Source organism: Centroberyx affinis, unplaced genomic scaffold (assembly GCF_046629955.1).
Source record: "Centroberyx affinis isolate AG114_WGS23_722 - 3 ecotype Tasmania unplaced genomic scaffold, CSIRO-AGI_Caff_v1 ptg004041l_1, whole genome shotgun sequence".
Lineage (NCBI taxonomy): Eukaryota > Metazoa > Chordata > Actinopteri > Beryciformes > Berycidae > Centroberyx > Centroberyx affinis.
Window position 1 is genome coordinate 128,131 of NW_027281838.1, and position 14,554 is coordinate 142,684.

At 39.8% G+C, this 14,554-nt stretch overlaps 1 protein-coding gene across 1 annotated transcript in view; it reads left to right on the forward strand.

Moving 5' to 3' along the window:
• Positions 1–14,554, forward strand: part of glsa (glutaminase a) — a 43,360-nt gene that overhangs the window by 21,590 nt on the left and 7,216 nt on the right. Inside the window, exons 6-13 of the mRNA XM_071542215.1 lie at positions 135–298; positions 2,981–3,039; positions 10,283–10,315; positions 10,650–10,708; positions 11,740–11,806; positions 12,481–12,531; positions 13,256–13,432; positions 14,267–14,398. Coding sequence (XP_071398316.1) covers positions 135–298; positions 2,981–3,039; positions 10,283–10,315; positions 10,650–10,708; positions 11,740–11,806; positions 12,481–12,531; positions 13,256–13,432; positions 14,267–14,398 — 742 coding nt within the window. The remainder of the gene's footprint in view (positions 1–134; positions 299–2,980; positions 3,040–10,282; positions 10,316–10,649; positions 10,709–11,739; positions 11,807–12,480; positions 12,532–13,255; positions 13,433–14,266; positions 14,399–14,554) is intronic.

Here is a 14,554-nt window from a genome sequence, read left to right on the forward strand (position 1 = left end):
AAGATTAGTATTAGGATTAGGTTTAGGTTAAGGTGAAGGGTTAGGGAGTAAAAGAAGGTCCTCATAATTATAGTAATACAAACTTGTGTGAGTGAGTGTCTCTCTCTCTCTCTCTCTCTCTCTCTCTCTCTCAGACACACCGTCGGCGACACCAAGGTTCCTTTCTGCCTGCAGTCGTGCGTCAAGCCGTTGAAATACGCCATCGCCGTTCACGACCACGGCACCGAGTACGTCCACCGCTTCATCGGCAAAGAGCCCAGCGGCCTGCGGTTCAACAAGCTCTTCCTGAACGAGGAGGGTGAGGCGAGAATCCGTTTGTCCCGCGTCCGCTAGGAGATAAGAGATGAGGCATAAGATGAGATGAGAAATGCTAAGGAAGGCAGAGATTTAAAGCTGACCAGCCACAGCCAGACTTTACATGGCAGGCCAGTGGATTCTCTCGCTCCCTCAAAGCCGGTCCCTGTTTTATTACAAGTCCTCAGGGATCGGACGCTAAAAATAGATCATACAGGCCGACCTCCTCCTCCTCCTATAGGCCGGTCCTCCATTCCGTATCTTGCCGTGTTCGCATCGTGACTCGGCCGGCTGTGCTTGTGGTCCAACTCTCCCCCCAGGCTGTCATACCCTCTGTTCGATGTAAGAGGATCCATCCTCGACGCCCGGTTGCTATGGAACTGTGATAAAATGTTAATGAGAGGTGCAGCGCCAACGCAGAATAAAACAAAGAGTGTCTGTAGACGCTGTAAAATGTGTAAAACAGACATTATAACATGGGAGAATAACAATGGCGGGTCCAGGGCGGTGTGGTCTGGGGGAACTGGTGAGGGAGCAGCAGAAAGAACAGAGACAATGAGACTTTGACTTTGAGCAAATAACTATCCTATAGTGCAGTGATTCTCAACCTTTTTCATATCAAGGACTAGGGCTGAACAATTAATCGAAATTTTATCGAAATCACAATATGGCCTGCTGCAATTTTCAAATCGCAGGAGGCGCAATATTTGTTAAAGGTGAAATGTGTCAAAATAGCATTTTAAAGTAAATATTGTGGTGCTGCAGAGATGTCCTGGCCTACACATCATATTCTACAGACTTAAGAAAACATCTTTGTTTGGTACAGATCCCCGCAAAAATCACACCATAATCATTTTAATACGTTTTTCAATGAAAATGAGAATAATGATGTAAAAATGATCATTCCCTCTAATATCGCAAATCATATCGCAATTGCAATATCAGTCAAAATAATCGCAATTAGATATTTTTTCAAAATCGTTCAGCCCTATCAAGGACGCCTAATTTAGTCCACATTAGAGCCACAGACCCCCATTTGATGAGATTTTGTCTCTGGAACCCAAATCTGAGAATATTTTTATTGTTAGACACAGAATTCCATGACTGTCTGTATTGTAGGAGGAGACCCACTGAGCAATTTTATGTTGATTAGATGTTTAAAAAACGTCTAAATGGCCCATAGCCGTCTAGACTAAATTAAGTTTAAGTGAGGTTGAAAAGTGAAAGTTTATTAGATGTCTATACATAGACAAAATTATCCTGGACTATATGAGAGCTACGCATAGACGCAATGTTGAAATTACTTCTTGGGCTCAGATAATTATCTTGTAGGCTAGTCTACAGGACTTCTCTGGTGCATATTTTTTGTATTTACAGATGTTTATTCATTGCAATAATGTATTTACTGCTTGGTCTAAAATAGGTCTATACATAGCTGTAATGATCCTGGGCGATATGAGAGCTAAAGCATAGAGCTGCTAACCCTGAAACAATTTCATCAGTCTGGGTTTGAGTGGAGAGTTTTCAGAGGCTTTTCCACGCTGACAAGAATAAAATTCAATGGGAAACACTGACTACTCTGGATCTTTTGCCACGTTGATTATTGGTCATCAGCGTCAATCCAGGTCACAGCTTAAAAAAAAAAAAAAAAAAAAAAAAAGCCTCTGGTCAAACTGTTGTATTCAGCTGGAGAGTGATGTGTTCTAGCTGACAGTCATACTGCCCAGCCACTATCAGCGGATATCATTAAACACAGACCAACATCTTAAAACTGGTGCAGGAACGTTTCCTCTGGGCGGTTTCCAGGTTTCCCCGCTCCTCTCCCTCAGCTGTGTTACCTAACCAGACAGAACTAGCCGGTGGCGGAAATATTACAGCTGTTTTGTTTTTATTTTTAAACATTGTTCTTGCGTGTTGTGTAAGAAGATTAAAGCACAGAGGGGGGGAAGTGGCGTAACGCTGCGGACATACAGGCCTTGGTTGTGTGTTTTGGTGTGTGGGTGCCTCATTATATTGATGTTCCCTCAGTGGATTATTCAGCAATGTTTTGACCTTTGGCATCATGAAGACTAGATGAGATGGAAACAATGCTGAATATCCTTTTTTGTATTTGACTATTACTTTGTATTTAATAGTTGGACTCTCAAAAATAGGCTATACTTGTATAATTTCGAGGCTAAACTTGGCTAATTTTTATTTTTGTAAAGTTCATGTAGCATAACTTAATGTAAGTTTCTTCTTCATTTTGCCTCAAATGCGATTGTGAGGAGAATCAGATTGACTTTATTCTCCAAGTACAATAAATGTAAGACAAGGCAAGGAAAGGCAAGTTTATTTATGTAGCGCATTTCGTACACAAAGGCACTCAAAGTCCTTTGAACAAGGTATATAAGACATTAGATAAGAAATACAGGATAAGATAAATAAAACAAACAAAAAGAGATAATAAAGTGTATAAGAAGAGAGAATAAATAAAGAATTAAAATAACAATAGAGAATAAAGACCAAGTTGCATAGGCAGTGCAGAATAAAAATATTACAGGGATTTATCTTGGTGACATTTAATGCAGAGACATCAAGTGCAAGACGTACGACAGAAAGCAGGCCATTCATTAATGTAGAGATATAAATTCAGTGTTCAGTCGTTTTGCTTTGTTGACGTTTCCCATTCGTTTCCCCCCCACAGACAAACCCCACAACCCCATGGTTAATGCCGGCGCTATCGTCTGTACCTCCCTCATTAAGGTAAGCTTTATACATTATATACTTGATCGATTGAGTGAATTCTTTTGGAAATGTGAAACACCAAAAGCAAAGAATGAATGAAGCTAAGGCCCATATGGCTGTTTTTGACCCGTTTAGTGAGAGTAGGCGTATGAAGAGTTCGTTTCCAAAATGTACCTGAATTTCATCATTTCAGAACTCTAAAATCTAGAGAATCCAGACTAAAGGGTTTTATTATTTTGTCAACCGAGGACTTACATAACCTACTCTTGTTTCAAAAGTGGCATAATCTGCTGTTGTTGTTTTTGTGTGCTATCAATCAGTATGTGTCACTTTATTCAAACGGTGAATATTTCATTTTGGAACAAAACTCTTCATTTGTACCTATTCTAGCATGTCAGTGTAGGTGTCGGTGTATCCAATGAGAATTTGTATGAAGTAAAATTATTATCCTGTGGAGAACTTGTTTCCGCCAGATTACTGTACATGGGGAGATTAAGATTATAGATAATCACGCTGAAAGGGGATTTGGTTGGGTTGAAAGCAGCATCACTAAGATATCCTGCACACAGAGCCGTAGATGGTAGGTGGGAGATGGAGACCAGCGTCACTCAGTCTGGCCAGTGCAGCCACAGCTAATGAACAGCTTTAATCATGGGTAATTTCTCTGCTACCTGAAAAAAAAAAAAAAGCACAGTGTCTCTGTGTTTGTATCCCTTGTTTAAATATCTTCACCTGACCTTGAAACCGCCAGGGAACTGGTTTAGTCTCTCTGCTAGACACACAAGAGCACCATCTGCTGATCAAATACTTGAATTTTATTTTTAAAAATTCAGGCATCAATGAACTAGATCAGTCATTCCTTAAGTGGTGAGTGAGGATCGCCAGGAGTCCTTGAGGGAATCACAAAAATCCCCAGTAAAATGAAGAATAGAATAGATTAATTTCACTATTATATTTATTTAGTGAAATAAGATCATAAGAATGACTGTTCCTATCAGAGGTTTCATTCTCCCCAACTACAGTATAGTCAGTATAACCAGTGTTGTTCCAAATCACATCCAACAACAAAACTCTTCTCATATCTGCGTCCCTCAGCCAAAACCTTGACATGAATACATTAGGGGCCAGTGAATAAATTACTGACCAATCCACAGGATATGATGTAACTATGCTTTATGCTATTTTTCGAGGGTGAGCGCCTACGTAGAGACCTGGGCAGGATGTTGGAGGAAAAGGGAGTGGGTGGATAATTTGGGGTATTATAGAGGATTTTACGGAAACCGCTTGCCTCTCTGACGAGTGCGTTCACACCGCCAGCAACTCTAGAAACAGTCTCTGGAAGTCTGCTCATTTTCTATGAGCAACGTCCAGTGTTCATTTCTCAGTGCACAAAAGTTGGCTGCAGCTGAACTTATGGTGGCACCACCCATTGACAGCCAACCATATACTACCATGCATTCACACTGCGAGCAACTTGGGTGAAGGGTCGCTCAATTCTTACCGATTGTGGGCGGACCGAGAATCTCTGATTGCATCTAATGTAGTCATCTGCAGCTACAAAGTTTTAAACCGGCAAATCATGTATTTTTCATTGCTGGTATTGTCATAACGGTACATCGTTTTGATGAGTTAACATAGCTAGCAAGCTCTCCAGAAAAAACTCAATAAAATGACTTCAGAGATTACCATCGACCCCAACGATGGATGCAACCGTTCTTCAAGCATCGGTTTTGAGACGTTTATTCCTGTATCCTTTCAAATAAAAATTGTATAGAACTGGGAAGCCTTGAATGGCAGGAATCTAGTTCTCATCCATTGTGAAGTTGCCAGGCGGAGCTATTGTTCATGAAACTATATTATATCAGTGGGGAAACAATGAGGGAACAGAAATCTGATGGCTGTTGACAGCCAATGACTGCAAGACATTCGGCCGACAAGCTTGTTGAGTGTCCACACATCGGCTGAGTTTCCCTGGTCGTTCAGCTCTATGGGAAATGAATGGACTTCCGATGACTTCTTGATGTTGCTCGCTGTGTGAACGTATGGTTAGAATTGCTATATGTTCTGCCTATTGCTGCAACACTAACAGTGCTACAGCTGTCAATCATCTATCTCAAATTTGCCATCGGACAGTGGCAGGACAATGTGGTTGTTAGCGGTGTGAACACAGAATGAGGCTTTTCAGGACTTGGAATAATTTGCCTCTGGTGCATTTTATAGGTGCACTGCTGAGGACTTAAACCAAGAGGGCGACATGTATGTTCTCTGCATAAGACTTGTAGTAGTGTTGACTACCACTACCATAACCCACCAACAACATGCATCATCCTCAAATCCCCCAAACATGCTATCTTCTGGTCTAACATCCTCTACCACATACTCAACAATCACCCTGATATAGAAAAAGACAGGAGACTAACCAAAACCTCCAAGTATGTTTCTGGGAAGAAAACTAAAAAAATAGCTAGTACATCTCAAATTCACCAGCCACCTTCACTATTTTATCAGCCAAGGAGATTTTTAGAATGGAAAAGAAACTCCAAATTTACCTCCTAGTTTTATCTACCTCCAGTCTTATGCTACAAACTTTCTTCTCAGAAGTCAATGGATTATTATTGGTGGCCGATTGATCGGTGCACCTCTACCCACAGTGGCTGCAAAATCCCCAAATTCACTTGCCACTTTCTCTAGTTTACAAGCAAAGATAATGGGACTTGCCAGTGATGATTTATTTCCTGTCAATGTGGCTAGTAGTAGATGAACTTACCAAACTAGTGTTATACTTTCAACTTGCACACCACTAGTCACTTAGTGATTTTCCCATAGTAGTAGATAGTAGATAGTAGATAGTCTTCACAGCACAGATGACTTGACTCTGGGATATAGCTGACTGCTTGGCATATGACCCAAATACACCAATGAAACTGCATGCAACACCAATCCAATCTTTATGAAAAAGGCAGACCACATACCACACAACCATTTTACTACATTAACGAATGTCACTACATGAAGGTCCCCCTCTAATGACCTCAGAAATATTTTTGAAAAATTCAAAACGGCCTTGCAAGCAAATTGTTGGTTTACAAAATAGGAGTACCAGGGACCAGTGGGCAAAACCAGACGGCACTTTGACAGATGGGATGTTTTCAGAGAAAGCTAGAGATTTGAGTGGGGTGATGAGGTCACTGATGGATGGATCTAACAGATATCCTAATCATATTTCCAATGTTGGTACTTTTATAACATTAACCTGCTTCTTCAAAGGCCACATGAATATCTGATGTTAATCTTAAAAATCAGTACAAATTTCCATCTGCTTTATTTTGGTCAAACAAAAGTCCCAGATATGGGAATTCAGTTACAGAAATTTTCTTGACTTTAGCCCTGATTCCCATGAAGATACCACCAAAAAACAAATACAAATTCGATCCATGGAGTTGATACTTTGTAGAATGATAGAACTTAGTTTGGGCTTTTGATATGTCACAGAACAGAATCAATGTCAACCACTGGTTTTGGTGTCAAGATCAATGGTTCATGAATTAGTACTTTGGGTTTGGTCACAAGCACATTTTGTATAAGAACCTATTTATAAATGAAGCCCTAGGTGCCTATTGCATTAATAATTTTGGGCTTACACAACCTATTTTAATAAAACTGGTTAACTCACTGTATGTTTTGACCACAAATCATCCCTTATACATAAATACAAAGTGCTTCTCTTTTAAAATGACTGGTTGGATCTACTTTATCTCACAGTATGCCATGGCTTTTATATATATATATACTGTTTAGATATATGTATTAACACGTTTTTACAGTAAGTGGTCACAGTTACTTAGCCTGACTTAAAAATAACAAATTGTAATTTCAGAAAAAAATTGTCGTATTTGAAAATAGGTGCTGAAATCAAGGAATTGAATAGTCATGGAATTTGATTTTCAAAAATGTGTAGAAACTCTGAAAGGGGTTTATAATTTCCAACTGTGTTGTATGACTTATCATATTGTATATATCCAGATAGATGAGGCTTGGCTTCCCACAATCCCCCCATCACAGCCAAGTCAAGTTGCCTCAGCAGTCAGCACTGAGTTCTCCTATCTGGTGTTTTGGATTTGGGCTTGACAGGATGGAGAGATGCTGGATGAATATCCTGAAAATCCCATTTGCAGTGAGAATTTAGAATAAGAATAAAAACAGTTGGCCCATTTTATGAATACTTGTTATTATGTCACTAAACGGCTGATTGGTATAGTAAGAGAAACACCAGACTGGCTGGCAGGAAAAACTAAAACGTGCAGGAATGAACCAAATATTGCTTGTGTAGTTTTTTAATGGGTTTAGCATATACATTTTCAATTAAATTAAGAAGTAGCTGTTCTGTGTGTTTTCCCTGACACCAGTAGTAAACCTATGAATGACCAGGATAATCATCAAGTGTCTTTTGCCGCATTCACATCGTATGGGAATGATGGTAGATCGAACTTCTGACTTAAAAATACCGTTGAGCTTTCAGGTCATAAATTCTACTTGGGGTTTGACGATGGACCTCGATTTGTCCGACTTACTCAATTCTGACATTAGCAACAAGGAAATGCCTGTAGTCTAATGTAGGGAATCGTGGATTAATTTCAGATAAAACAAACTGAAAATGAACTATTTCTGTCACATAAGTTATTTTGTGGTCACAGCTCTTAAAATGCCATGGCAGGACACAACTACTGGCTGGATTTTTGGGTTTGTGGTTGACATTGCAATGTTTGGTTTGCTGTAAAACATGACACACTAAGTTCATGTGTATTCAGAGTAAAAAAGCTTATCAGGAGCAACCAAAGTCTACAGAAAACTACAATCATGGCGTCTTGACGGCTCCGAATGAGTTTAAATTCGTGAAAACGGTCATTCCCATATGATGTGAAAGCAGCATTCCTGTCAACCAATCCTAGTCTCCACTTCTTTTGAAACCCAACCAATCACTGTTGAGATTGCTGCAACTGAAGGTTGGCTTTGCTGTCTTTTGATTGGATGGTACCACATTGTAGCCTGTCCATTGATATGAATGATAAACCCAGGTGACGGTGGGGAATCAATGCATGCTGTGTCCCCCCATCCCTTCTCCTTTTGCTAAATCTAGAACTAGACTACAGTACAGACATTTGCAATGTAACTTTTCAAGGCTCGTTGTGTGGTTTTATATGTTGTTGCATATTTTACAGCATTAGGATCTTTGGGAAATTATGACCACTGCAACAGGTCAATGACGTTGGTAATTTTTTCCTTTTTAATTATTTTTTTCCCCCCATTTGGTCTGGATTTGTGCCAAGCTTTAGCCTTCACATGGCCGTGTATAAATGTTTAAATGTCGTCGTTGCTACTGTACCTTTCACATGCATTCTCCAAACTGTTTATACGTCTGGATTATAAACAGTACAGCAGAGCAACTGGCTCAAACCCAAACGCTGGTTTTAATTCACATTCCATTCTTCCCTAGAGAAAGACTTGTTTGTGTTTTTTGTTCTTTTAATTTTGTTATTTGAATTTATTTCTGTTTTATATCCCCAGAGTTAAGATTGATTTTGTTTCTCTTTGCCAGCCAGTACAGATAAATCCATTTGAGTAATTTAGGTCCCTCACAGCTGTAGTCTCTGCTCTCTTCTAGTCAGGACAGAAAACTATCAGTGGCTGGTAAAACCCTAACCATGCATTCACACTGCGAGCGACTTGGTTGGCCGGTCCGATTGCATCTATATAGTGGTCTGCAGCTACAGAGTTTTCAACCGGCAAATCATGCATTTTTCAGTGCTGGCATTGTCTGTCATAACAGTACATCGTTTTGATGAGCTAACATAGCTAGCAAGCTCTCCTTAAGTAGCATTAATCGAAAAAAAACACAGAAAAAACTGATGATGTCAGAGCTTACCGTTGACCCAAATGATGGACCAACCGTTCTCCAGGCATCGTGTTTGAGACGTTTATTCCTCTAGTCCAGTGGATCCCGACTCCGCTCCTCAGGACCCTGAATACTGCTGGTTTTCTGCCAGGTAGTTAATTGCATCACCTGGCGTCCCGGGTCTAACTCAGTCCCTATTAGACGGCTGGAATGAAAACCAGCAGTACGTACTTGGAGTCGCGAGGACTGGAGATGGGAACCACTGCTGTTGTCTTTCAAATTAAAGTTGTAGAGAACTGGAAAGGTTTGAATGGCTTCTCCAGGACGCACGGAAATCTGATTGGCCGTTGACAGCCGTGAAAATGTTCAGCTGTGTTGTTTCTGGAACAACGAGTTTGACGACTGTCCACACATCGGCCGAGTTTCCCAGGTCACTCAGTCTCCTGGTGACTTGTTGATGGTGTTAATCGCAGTGTGAAAGCACGGTAACATTTACCAGCCACTTTCACTATAATAGCAGCCAACTAGATATTTAGAATAGGACTCCAGGTGATAGATGGTTACCTGAGAAATGGATGGTAGAGAAAACTAGCCAGAGCTAAAGCTTACCTGCATTTGGCTGGGGGTAATTTCCCACCCTGCCACAGTAAATTCAGTGTTTTCCCACCATACTGACTAGTTAAGCTCATAATCATTAAACAAGTACTGCAGCAAGCACACTCCACATAAACTCCCTATTCGTCTAATTGCCTCCCTATTCATAGACACATAGTTTGCTCATATAACTGTAGACTTGACTGTAGAGTTACAGCTGTATCACTGGGTCTCTAACATCCTGCTGTAGTGGGTTTCCACTCTGCAGCCAGTTTAACTTGATAAAACAAGCGATGGGTGGTAAAGACTTACGAACCCATTGAAATATCAACAAAATAGATCCGTCTTTCTTTCAACTTTTCATGGTAGATTTTTCTTTTCTTTTCAAAGCAAGAAAACCCCGAGTGGATTAACTGTTTTATTTCACCTCTTCCATCTCCAACTAGTTTCCCACCTCTAATTCTAATTCATTTGATGTCATGACTGCAATGGCCTTTTGATTGGACACATAACTGATAGTTAGCAATGATAGCTGTTTGTCAATGTTGTTAATTTCACTTTAAACGCGTTGGGTAGCATTAATGTAGATGCCTTGCACTGTTTGCCTAGCTTAAAGGAATCATATAGTGCTAATGTCATGACATGGGTAACTTTTAGTGATAGTGGTAGTATTAAACTGCATATGTATGTATATATATATATAACTATTTGAGTTAATGAGGTGATTTTTGACTGTTGTGTTTTTCATACCTGTCATTTTTGTTTGTGTTTCAGCAAGGGGCAAGCAACGCCGAAAAATTTGACTATGTGAGTATTGTTGCACGGCTAAAATCTGCAAAGTCCTCGATCACACCAACAGTGTTTTACAAACTTTTATTTTTGCTGGATATCACGTCAACAAAAGTTCATTTTCAAAACAAAAACTACTTCAGTTTCTCTAAAGATAGAGGATTCAGTCAAAGTTTTACCGTTTTGTCAACAAGGGACTTAAGTTGCCTACAATACTGTCCTTTAAAAAGTGCCATAATTTGGTATAATTTTGTGCTGTCAATCATTTTCTAAGAGTAGGTGTCACTTATTTAAATGGTGATTTAATTTTGGGATCATTTATTTGATTTCTTGGTGGATCTTCTTGCTGCAGGTCATGAACTTCATGAACAAACTGGCAGGAAACGAGTATGTTGGCTTCAGCAACGCCACGTGAGTAGAACCGCACTTTACTGATCATTACATTACATTATTACTTTACTGATTATTACATTACATTATTACCATACTGAGTGAGTAGAATTACACTTCACTGAGTACGATGTTTACTGATGATACTGGTATGATAGACAGACCCAACACACACTAACACAAATCTAATGCCAGTAAAAGCAGGAAAGAGTCAGTTTAATCACTTCAGATCTATATAAAAGATTTTGTTATAATATATAGATTTAATCGTATTCAGGGATTACATTACATCGTCTCAGTTAAATAATGTAATAGTTGAAATCGGAGCGATCATAATTACTGTCGCGCTGCCATCTTGGAGGAGAGGTGGAAGGTTTAAGTCGAGGTCACACATGCATGTTTTATTGATATATAATAATGATGAATAATTAATATTTATAATAAATATATAACAAGATCCTTGAGGAAGGTGGATTATCTACTCATAAAAAACTCAAATTTGAGTTCATAAATCCATGCTTTGATTCATTAGACTACAAATATATGATGTTGAATATTTATAATAAAATAAATCTGCTGTATATTATAATAAAATTATTTAGGAAGGTGCATTGTCTGCTCTTATATAAACAGCAAGAACAACAAGTTCAAGTTGAGGACACACATGCATGCTGAATTATGATAATAATACATTATAATATTTATAATAAAATATGTTATAAAATACTTGATGGGTCATTGTCTACATTGTCTGTAAAAATATAAATAAAAAATCAGTGAGTTCAAGTTGAGGTCAAACACACCCCGCATGTTTTATTGAATTTAAATAACTATAAATATTAAATATTTATATAAATGTATAATAAAATCCTTGAGGCTGAAACCTTCAGTGAGTTGGAGTCCAGGTCACACACCAGCGATTTGTTGCACCGGTCAGATCTGGGACTGTGTTTTGGTTTTATGTAACATCAGCTGAGTCATGGTGCATAAAGAGCAAACCTCTAGTGTTGTTACCCCCCCCCCCCCCCCCCTTCCTCCCATATCTGCCCCAGATTCCAGTCGGAGCGCGAGTCTGGAGACAGAAACTTTGCCATCGGCTACTACCTGAAGGAGAAGAAGGTAAGGTCAGCCAGGACAGAGAGCGGAGCAGGAGGTTTATTCAGACTGAAGACCGGAAGCTTCTGAGACTGCCACAGTTTGATTTCTTTGGTCTGAACCAGAGTGGAAAAGTTGACTTTGATGCATCTTTGTATTTGGTTCATTTAGGTCCAAACTGACCAATCGCAAGCCAACCAGAGCTCGGAAACAAAAGTCACATGACTCACAAGTAGCTTGTGTATTGGCAATGAATTGACTATCTGTCTCTTCTTCTGTGGTGTTCATACCAGTTAAGAACACATGAAGAAATATCTGAATAGGAGCATCAGTCCAAAACCGTGTCCGTCTCTTTCTACCCATAATTCTGTGCGTTTCGGGTTGGTTTCCTGTAGTTGGCTGGGTTAACGAACCGCACCGCAGTTCTCTTGTTGGAGGACTGAGACTCTCGGTGCCGTTATTTGGTGCCACCAGAGGTCAAAGGTCATCGTTCTCACCTGGACAAATGAACCAACTGAAGGAAAGGAAAAGTAACGCTGCCGAGTTCAGATAAACGGTTCAGAACAGCCTGGCTGTGAACGCAGCCTTACACCCAGTTCCTCTCCCTTTTTGGTCCCAAAGTCTATAGAAGGGAATGCAGTGCTGTTGTGTTTACACAGATGTGGACAGTGTTGTTGACGGTGTTGTTGTCCTTCCAGTGTTTTCCAGAGGGGACGGACATGACCTCCATCCTAGACTTCTACTTCCAGGTAAATGGAACTTAGCAAACACTGCTGAACTCATGGAATTGAAATAATATTTTATCCAGCGTTGGAAAAGTTATGGGAAATGATGCATATTTAAAAGGTTTTAGAAATGTCATAGAAATGTGTTGATTTTTGCTTTATGCATCTGGTCAACTGTTTAATGTCGAACTTGGCTGCTGGTTGATAAAGTTGCTTTCTAAGGAATTATGACCCCAAAGGCAGTTTTCCTGATTTACATAGGTGCCAAGTAGCATCTCAAAACAATGTGTTCATATAACTTGACGAGTACTAACTTAATTAACAATAACATACTTTATCTTCATAGGAATTCATAGGAAACGTTATGGACTTTATTAGCAAAAATGTGTTTATGATTTAAGCCCTAAACTGCCTTTATTTGACTTCACTACTCAGGTGAGATGCTGTGAGTTTAGTGTCAACATCCTTTATCACATAAGTCGTTTTGTTATCACAGCTCTTTAAATGCCAGGACAGGACACGACTACTGGCTGGATTTTTGGTTTGTGGTCGACCTTACAATGTTTGGTTTGCTTTAAAACATGAAGTCAGACATTTCACCACTCAGTTCATGTGTGTGAAGAGTGAAAAAGCTGATCAGGAGCGACCAAAATCTACAGAAAACTACAATCATGGCGTCTTTAAGCTTCAAACGAGTCCAAATGCCTTTCATTCACATTTCACATTTCTGTTCGTCTGTCCCCGTCAGCTGTGCTCCATCGAGGTGACCTGCGAAAGCGCCAGCGTCATGGCGGCGACCCTGGCCAACGGCGGCTTCTGTCCAATCACAGGAGAGCGTGTGCTGAGCCCCGAGGCGGTGCGAAACACCCTGAGCCTGATGCATTCCTGCGGCATGTACGACTTCTCCGGACAGTTCGCCTTCCACGTCAGTTTCTCCTTCAGTATCTCATTCAAAACAGTTCAGTCTGATAACGTGTAAAGTGCCCATATGACTGTTATCAGGTGAAAGCCTTGTAACTCGTAATTTTTTATGTGTTTTTTTCTGGAAATGAAGGATTCAGTCCTCCATGGTTTGAGGAAACATTGTGACTCTTAAGTTGAGGAAAACCTTCCAAAACCCGGTTTATAATCTCAAACAATGCACAGTCATCAGTGGAAAAAATAAGCCTGTTTTTATTGATTCATGAAAGATTTTGGTGATATTTTTAGAGATACCAGGCAGCATTGATCGACTGTATACTAGGGATGTTCCTAACGACTAATTTCCCTGTCGATTAAACGAAAATTTAAATTTAGACTAGTCGACTAGTCTAAAAGTAAGAAAACACTCAGAAAACAGTCAAAATTGAGCACAATTTAATCTATAAGGTTAAAACGATGTCCGGAAAAGTATTGTGTGTATTTAAGAGCCATTTGAAACCGTTAATCACATTCTTCAGTAACTGTGGCACTTTGCGCCGTTTATTATGAACATTGCACTTTACAAAACATGACAACTCACTAAATAAAAGTTAACAAATATGTGGTAGCCCTACTTACTCGACTGACGAAACATTTTTGTTCAGCAAACTAATCCAGCACATCCCTACTGTATACTGATTGATCGTGTGATTAGACATTTACATCCTTCAGAATTCAGTTGGTCTTGACTTGGAATCATTTTGAACGTTTTGAACCCATCGGTTTGATTTGTCACAGTCAACCTGCTGTTTTGTTTTGTCAATCTGTTGTTGTTGTTTTTTTGTCCCTGCTGTTTCAGGTCGGGCTGCCGGCTAAATCTGGCGTCGCCGGCGGTATCCTGCTGGTCGTCCCCAACGTCATGGGCATCATGTGTTGGTCTCCGCCTCTCGACAAGCTGGGCAACAGCGTGCGAGGCATCCAGTTCTGCACGGTACCGACAGAATTAAACTGTGAAAGCTTCCGTTTATTACAGCTGAGTGTTTCTGAAAATGTTTGTATTTTGTATCTTCAAAAAAAGTATACTAAATTATAAAAATACACAACACAAAGGCTTTGGTAGCTGCAAGGCGTAGGTTGCAGTAAGAAG